This window comes from Felis catus, chromosome B4, assembly GCF_018350175.1.
Source record: "Felis catus isolate Fca126 chromosome B4, F.catus_Fca126_mat1.0, whole genome shotgun sequence".
NCBI lineage: Eukaryota > Metazoa > Chordata > Mammalia > Carnivora > Felidae > Felis > Felis catus.
This window is the reverse complement of record NC_058374.1, coordinates 132,105,821-132,114,440: the sequence shown is the minus strand read 5'-3', so window position 1 is coordinate 132,114,440 and position 8,620 is coordinate 132,105,821. Positions and strand designations below refer to the sequence as shown.

General features: G+C 43.8%; 1 protein-coding gene across 3 annotated transcripts in view; it reads left to right on the top strand.

The window, feature by feature from the left end:
• The first annotated feature begins 612 nt into the window (after positions 1-612).
• The window catches only part of DDX17 (DEAD-box helicase 17), a 21,107-nt gene continuing 13,099 nt past the window's right edge, over positions 613-8,620 (top strand). The window contains exons 1-5 of one of the 3 annotated variants that reach the window (XM_019835568.3): positions 613-1,001; positions 5,378-5,528; positions 6,407-6,506; positions 7,358-7,491; positions 7,788-7,853. In XM_019835568.3, the coding sequence (XP_019691127.3) occupies positions 952-1,001; positions 5,378-5,528; positions 6,407-6,506; positions 7,358-7,491; positions 7,788-7,853 (501 nt within the window). In that variant the 5' untranslated portion in view covers positions 613-951. Of the gene's footprint in view, positions 1,002-1,067; positions 1,613-5,377; positions 5,529-6,406; positions 6,507-7,357; positions 7,492-7,787; positions 7,854-8,620 lie in introns of those variants that run through there. The other 2 variants (XM_045062361.1, XM_045062362.1) reach the window with 2 other exon arrangements.

The following is an 8,620-nucleotide window of genomic DNA, read 5'->3' as shown; positions in this document are numbered from 1 at the left end:
CTGACCGCCTCCCGGAAGAACGGACGAGGCGCATCCATCATGGCTGCCGGCGACGGCGCAGCCAGAGGCAACCGAAAGAAAATGGCGCCGAGGCGCGCGGCCCGTGACGGCAGGCCCAGGCCGGCGGGGCCAGGGAGCCGGCAGCGCTGTTTAGGAGCGCCGGCCAGGGACCCTGAAGACCCTCCTGGGCTTAAGGCGCTTGAAGGCCCTGACCCCTGGCGACTGCAATATGGAGGACAGTTATTGTCTCCGCAAAGCAACTCGCACAAGGAGGACGGGAGACCGTCCCGCGTTCGGAGCACGGCAAAATCCTCTATTCTCCAAACAGAATGCGTTACGCACACTGCGCATCTCCGCAATAGTGGGCCGGCTAACGACGCAAAGAATGTTACGTCGCACCGGAGGCTCTTCCCCTCACCCCACCCCACGTTCTAGTTCAGGTGGCGCGAGAACTCTACGCCCGCTTCGTACTTTCTTTTTCTTCTACTGGATGCAAAACGGGCTTGTCTGCGCAACTGACGTAAAGTGCTTCCAAGAATACCCTTAGGACGCCGCGAAGCCCTCGGGCCATTCCAAGACGCTGTTTACGTATCGTCTCCGACGTACGTAGCGTTAAGCTGGAGCAGTCTCAGCGCCGGCCGCCATTTTGTGCAGTCGCTGGGAAGGAAGGAGACGCCTAGACCGCGGCACTGCCGGGTTTGAGCGTAGCCAAACCTACCCACTGCTTTTATAACCCCGATTCTCTGTGTTTTGCTCCCGTCTCCGACGAGAGAGGCGGCGACGGTGGCGTCTGCGACGGGAGACAGCGCGTCGGAGCGAGAGAGCGCCGCGCCTGCCGCCGCCCCAACAGCGGAGGCGCCGCCGCCATCGGTCGTCACCAGACCGGAGCCGCAGGCCCTCCCGAGCCCGGCCATCCGTGCCCCGCTCCCAGATCTCTATCCGTTTGGGACCATGCGCGGAGGCGGCTTTGGGGACCGGGACCGGGACCGTGACCGTGGAGGGTAAGGGGGGAGGGGGAGAGGAAAGGCCTCGCGTGTGCGTGGGCCGGGGGGGAGGGGGAAGGTTGTTTCCTGAGGAGACCGCAGCCTCCGGCCCAGCGGGAGACCTGGAGCGGACCGCGGGCCCGGGAGCGACGCTCCCGACTCCGGGAGGCGAGGCGACCGGGGACTTAATGGCGGTGTGGGGCGCGGGTCTGCGCCCCGGGATCGCGGGTGAGCCGGCGGGGGGCGGCGGCGGCCTGGCGACGCCCCAGCCCCTCCTCTGCGGACCGCCGTCGTGGCGGGGAGCGGCCGCGGCCGCCCCAGCGCCGCAGACCCGGCCCGGCCTCGCCTCGCCGCCCGGCATTTCGAGCCCGGCCAATTTGGTCAAGTCATTTGATCTCCAGGCCTCAGCGCTCATCTGTGAAACCACGGATGTTCTTGCTGAGAAGAGGAGGAGGAGGTCTCCGAGTTCGGCCTGGGAAAATCTTGACGCCAAATGGCTTCCCTTAGGTGGTCGGCCGCCAGAGACCACTGTTAATGGAGCTGGAAACCCGGTTGGAAACTAACTAGAGACCCTAAGGCTGACTTCTCGTTTTAAACGTATTTTTAGATCACCTTTAGTCGTATTTCAGGTAATTCGAAGGAAGCACATTGGACAGCAAAGCAGTGGAATTGCTAGCGATCCAAACGATCTTGTTCGAGGAGGGAGGGTTTTTTTTTTTTTTTTTTTTTTTAAATCGTGAGTTTAGGGTCCCTCCTCCTCCCCACCCCCCCGTGTTTCGGTCTCTTTTTCTCCGCTTGGTGTCGGGTATTAGCTTCGCGGCCTAGCCTGAAAGTTTTTGGCGGGGTAATGCCACGGTTCCTGGGTTGGAAGTTAATAAAATTAGGCCCGACGTCTTCGCAGATACTGAGATTCAACTTAAAATCCGTAAAAAAGAAGAAGTTGCTTAAGAGCTCCGTGTTGGTTTCTGCTGTTACTTTTATGTAATAAAAGTCTTAACCTCCGGATAAAAAGTAATGGAACGCGGCTTATTAACATATATGTGACCTTGGGCAAGACCCTGGACCTTTGTGAGCCTGTTTTCTCAACTGAAGATGGGCATAACGCTTGCCTTTACTTTGCATTGTTCTCTGGAATCAAGATGCCATGTGAAATTGTCTCTTTGTAGTAGGGTGTTCTGTTACTTGATGTTTTCTCCAAACATTTTTGTCTTTTGTGGTTCAGATACACGCGTCCCAGACGCACTAGTCACAAGCACTTCAGTTATCATTCGAGTTGCAAAATAAAAGATTATTTATGCTTTGTTAGGAAGGAAAATATTTGATCTTCGTGTTACATTTGGAGGGCTAGAAGTGGAATGTTTGCTTAGTGTTTCACAGTATAGCTAAATTTAGAAGTGAGTGAGTTTCTGTGCAACCATTTAGGAAAGGGAATTTGAGGTTAGCTAGGAAATTTGAAAATGACCAAGTAATTCCCCTCTTAGGCTTTATACTGTAGACATTCAAATGCAGAGAAACCTTGTACACCTTCCCCAGCATTTGTATACAAAACGTTTATACCAGCGTTGTTCATGTTAACAGTGGACACAGCTCCTGTGTATGTCTGGATAAAGTGTGGGTATTTATACAAGTAGAATACAACACAACAGTGAAAACAAAAAACTTAACATCAACATGGATGACTCACAAACATTAAGTAAAAAAAATGTGGTAAAAGGATAATAGCTATAAAGACGTATATGACAAAACTATTAAGCAAAATTTGAGATGGTTGTTAGGGGGTTTGTGAACTTGAAGTGGGCACAGGGAGCTACCAAGGTACTGATAATGTCCTCTTTACTGTGGGTGTTTGGTTTAATACTTAATTTCACCGTATATATGCTGTAATAATAAAAATAAATTGTTTTAAAAGAGGAAAAAGTGAATTACTGATCCCTACTTTATCCCATATTGACTATCAGATGACATTTTAGGCTTTAAAAATGGTTCATATCAACAAAATGACACTTTTTCATGTCTGTGTCTTAATTCTACCTTTACCATGAAATTTCATTTACGATTTAAATTGCTATTTTTCTTAACTGAGTGTTAACAGCTGAAATGGATTCTTAGTTTGAACAATGGGTTATTTGAACATTTTATACATTGTAAATTTAAACTGGCATGATGTTGCTGAATCTTAAGAGCTGCATTTATTGCAAAGTCAAACTTAATATGCAATCAAGACATTAATGAACAGTATGGTATGTCAGGGATTAGGATATGTGCTCAAAAATTCTGTGAAAGTAAAAGGCTATCTTATTTGTGTTAGCTTTATAAAGGTGCAGCATATTTTTGAAGAATCCCGTGTTTCAAAATATATTTGTAGTATAGAGTAGTATGTCTTGGAGAATGAAATAGTCAAGATGATACGGGAGGAAAAAACCTTCCTTTGAATAAGCCTTTAAAGGAACCTGACTTTCCAAAGTTCTCTTGTAGATCATTAGTTTAAGGTCTGGACAGCATTGGAATGCAGCAGCATTGAAAGAGCACCTAGGAACTACATAAATTAGTAATAGTATAAACTAGGCTGACAGTCTCAAAAAATAGTATAAACTAGGCTGATAGTCTCTCAAAATTGGTACTATAATTCTTTGCAAACCTGACAATCAAAATACTTGACTTACCTACTTATTTAGAACTGTTGCTTCCTTTATAGGGAGGAAAGTTGACCCAGGTGGTCTTTGATCTCTTGACCTTTGGGCCTGAGGGCAAGTTGAAGAAGTCATTGATCCTGTGTCTTCCATATATGTATCTTTGTAACATGCTTCAGTTTTGATTCCTGATTTCTGTTAACAGTTCAGTAGTATACATGGAATCTGTCAAGTTCTGCCTGTTGAGTGTAGGTACTCAGTGGTCCCAAGAAAATTTCCTGCGGTCAGTCTTTGTTTTTAGAGAACTATCTAGTTGGGTAAGTTTTAGGAATACTTTGAATTCTAGGAAATTGAAGCCCTTTAAAATAATACAGCTACTGCCTGTCAGTTGTGATGTGGAACCATCTGCAAGATGATGTTGTGAGTGGGTTAGAGTGGAAAGGGGAAGTTAAATTCAGTATAGTATTTTGGGAGGTAAAGAAATGGAATGGAAACATCATGTAAGTGTATACTACTTGTATTCAAAACAATGGCCCACACTTCCAATAGGTTGAAATACAGAAACGAAGATCATCTTTGTGGTCTAAGAAGAGTAGGACATTGCAAGTTGGCCTAGTGGTCATATTTGTATTCCAGTTGAACTTGTCTGTTATGAATGTTGGATAAAACAAAGGTTGGCCTTAAATCTGAGTTTTTAAAACCCGAAGTAAGGGGTTCCTGTCTGGCTCAGTCAGTGGAGCATGTGATTCTTGATCTTGGGATTGTGAGTTCGAGCCCCATGTTGGGCATAGAGGTTACTAAATAAAAAAAGACAAAAAAGAAAAACTTAAATAAGACTCGGTAGTGTTTTCTTCGGCACATTTATAGTTAACAGTACTATTTCCCTGGGAACAAAGAGGAGAAGGTAAAGGTGGCAGTTACGAGGAAGGAGAGGTCATAAATCATTTCTGGCTATTCATTAGCATTAACTAAAGGTGAAGAGTAGCCTCCTGGCCTTATAGGGGCCCTGGTAGTTTCCCTTAGCTTAGCAGACAACAGGAGTACTTATCACAGTTACGGATAAGGAGCCCACGAAACTGTTGCAGGTATGGGGCGACTTGCTTCAAGTGGATCTTTCTACCTGTCCACCTGCTTGCCTTTAATTTAAACATAAACTAATGTCTTCCTTTGCCTATGTGTCTGATTGTTATACGAGAGTAGAGAATCTCTGTTTTATTCAGTTTAATATCTCCGGGAACTGCTTAAAACAGTACCTGGTACAGTAACTTTGTTGAATGAATACAGTTACGCTAACTTGAATACTATGTTTGATTGAATACTATGCCAGATACTTTTTTTTAATACTTGTCACACATTCGTTTCATCTTCATAGCGGTCTCTGAAATAGGTGGTGGTAGTAGTATTTCCACTTACATAAGAAATGGGTACAGAGAAGCTGAATTGTTCAAAACAACATCTTAAGTAGTAGAGTCAAAATTCAAGCCTTTTCAGTGATTCCAGAATCTGGTTGTAATCCCTATGATACATAATCTGTAAGCATAAAAGAGTTTTTAATTTTTCACTCTTCATAACCATACCTGTAACAATATTAGTAAAGGAAGTTTTATGAGCCCTTTTCCTCCATACCTTTGAGTAAGAAAAACATATTCTTGGAGGGGCCTGGTAGTATCCTAAGAGAAGAGTTTTTTGCTTGTTTTTTATGGCACCTAAGGTGCCACCCTCATAAGTAAATACTCAGTAAAGTAAAAATTTTGGTGCTTCTAGATTTGGAGCAAGAGGTGGCGGTGGCCTTCCCCCGAAGAAATTTGGTAATCCTGGGGAGCGTTTACGTAAAAAGAAGTGGGATTTGAGTGAGCTCCCCAAGTTTGAGAAGAATTTTTATGTAGAGCATCCGGAAGTGGCAAGGCTGACTCCGGTAAGTTTTGGGGGTTTATTTCACCTTTTTTGTATACACAGTAATGAACTAAGTTGACATATTAGGCAGTCTTGACTCACTGCTATTACTTGTTTTATTCTAGTGTGGTACCTAGATTCTTATTTGTTTGGTTTTCGTTTATTGGTATACTTCCCAATTGGTCATGTAGGAGGTTTTAACTGTATAGGAGGTTCGTGTTTTTTCATCTCTGAAGTTAAAATTAAAACACGCATAAATATAGGGGCACTTGGCTGTCTCAGTCAGTTAAGTTGTCTGACTGTTGATTTCACCTCAGGTCTTGATCTTAACCATTGGTGAGTTCAAGCCCCGTGTCAGGCTCTGTGCTGACAGCATGGAGCCTGCTTGGGATTCTCGCTCTCTGCCCCTCCCCCCACTTAGACTCTTGTGTGTGCTGTCTCAATAAACTTGAAAACATAAATTAAAAAAATAAAACATCGGTATAAATATACTTCTGTTTGTCTTTTTTTTAACCTCATTGTGATTGTTTGGGACTCTACTCATGAAATGGTTACTTGTTCAGAAGAAGGTGTAATGGAAAGAGCATTTGGTTCCAAGTTCCACTGTTTCTCCTTCCTACTTCTGACCTTGGACACGTTACTTAATATTTTGAAGTGTCTCGTTTTCTTATGGAGAAAATGGAACTCTTACCATTATCACTTCATGGACTCAAAGTTGGGAGGATCCTTACAAATTGGGTGGCGTTGAATGTATGTGAAAGAGCTGTTAGAAGTGTTAGATATATTTTCCAGTGTAATCGTGGAATGGATGATAATTGTTGAGCTTGATTGGCAAGTAAAGTTTTGCATGTTTAGAATAACTTTGTTCACTTACTTGTTTTACTTTGTTTTCTTCCGTAGTATGAGGTTGATGAACTACGCCGAAAGAAAGAAATTACAGTGAGAGGGGGGGATGTTTGTCCTAAACCTGTGTTTGCCTTCCATCACGCTAACTTCCCACGTAAGTGTTCTTTAATCCAGGATTTTACTTGTTAGTTTTTATTGAACCGTAAACATGGGTAATGGGTTATTCAAAGGTTTTCATTCGGGCTCAGGATTTTGTTGAAGAGGCAAATAGAAACCCTTCACAAAGGTGGTGATAAATGTTTTGTTTTATAATGTCAAGGCTTGGAAGTAAATGCTGTATTAATTGAATAAGAGATTTTTTTTTTATGCTTATCTGTTCATTTATTTATTTATTTCATCTTCCCCTAGAACTTTTGTCTCCTTCTTTCAGAAAGTAGAATGAAATTGCTTTCTAGCTGGATATGACTTGGCAGACAATACATGACTGACAGCCATGTGCCCACTCTATACCTTAGGGCGGTGGTTTTTAAAGTATTAAAGGGGGGGGGGCGCCTGGGTGGCTCAGTCGGTTGAGCGGCTGACTTTGGCTCTGGCCATGATCATGCAGTTCATGGGTTCGAGCCCTCGTTGGGCTCTGTGCTGACAGCTCAGAGCCTGGAGCCTGCTTCAGATTCTGTGTCCCTCTCTTGCTGACCTTCCCCCACTCATGCTCTCGCTTGCTCGCTCTCTCTCTCTCTCTCTCTCTCTCTCTCTCTCAAAAATAAACATTAAAAATTTTTTTTTTAAGTATTGAGGGGAAGGGTAGATATATCTAGCAGCAGCATTCAGAGAGGTAGTCGTCATCAGGTCAGAGATTCAGTAACTAAGGAAAGAAACAGCACTTTCCTTGGAGGGATGTAAAGCCGGGTAAATCTTTTCTTTGATGAGTTGAACAGTTTTTTTAGAATTCTCTTGGCCGTGTTCTTAGTTTTTTATCTAAAAGCGGTAACGGTTGTTCTCTTACAGAGTATGTAATGGATGTGTTGATGGATCAGCACTTCACAGAACCAACTCCGATTCAGTGCCAGGGATTTCCGTTGGCTCTCAGTGGCCGAGATATGGTGGGCATTGCACAGACTGGGTCTGGGAAGACATTGGCGGTACGTACCACCAGGAGGGGAAGGCTAATATTGTGGTGACTTATTTTGCTATTCTGATTATCCCATTAATTCTTAATTCTTAAAAAGTTGTGATTCAGATGGTATAGGTAGTATTTCAGCTTTCTTAGTTATGTGAGATATGTGCAAGTATTTTGTGTTCAAATTTACATTGCATGTGTGTTTAACAGTTGTGAGTTCTGTTTTCATTTTTGTGATTAGGTGTTATCAGTTACTGTGATAATTTAAGATAATGGCTTAGTTTTGGAATAAGACTGTCATTCTTTCCCCCCCCCCAGTATTTGCTGCCTGCAATTGTTCATATTAACCACCAGCCATACTTGGAAAGGGGAGACGGCCCAATTGTAAGTGTGTTTATAATTATAAAAGTAACTATAATTTATTGATCACTGTGTTTCAGGCACTGTGCTTTGCATGTGTTTTCAGATTTCATTCTCAAGTCCATCCTCCATATCTGAAAGTGATACTTTCTTACTGATAAATTTTAACAGTGCAATTAAATGACTAGTCCAAATAGCTATTTTTTATTTATTTTGAGAGAGAGCATGCGCAAGTTGGGGAGGGGCAGAGAAAGGGGGGGAGAGAGAGAGAATCCCAAGCCGACTCCTCACTATCAGTGGGGAGCCCGATGTCGGGCTCAAACTCGCAGACTGCGAGATCCTGACCTGAACTGAAGTCTGACATTCAACCAACTGAGCCACCCAGGCGCCCCTAGCCAAAACAGCTATTAAATGGCTGAACTTGAGTTTGAACCGATGTTACTTTTTTTTTTTTTTAATTTTTTTTTTCAACGTTTTTTATTTATTTTTGGGACAGAGAGAGACAGAGCATGAACGGGGGAGGGGCAGAGAGAGAGGGAGACACAGAATCGGAAACAGGCTCCAGGCTCCGAGCCATCAGCCCAGAGCCTGACGTGGGTCTCGAACTCCCGGACCGCGAGATCGTGACCTGGCTGAAGTCGGACGCTCAGCCGACTGCGCCACCCAGGCACCCCAGAACCGATGTTACTTTTAACCGTTATATATACTGCTTTCATATATAGGCATTTACTGTGTAGTAAATTCAAATACAGTTCTTAATTGCTCAATGGTGCTGTGAGGGATTAAAGGAA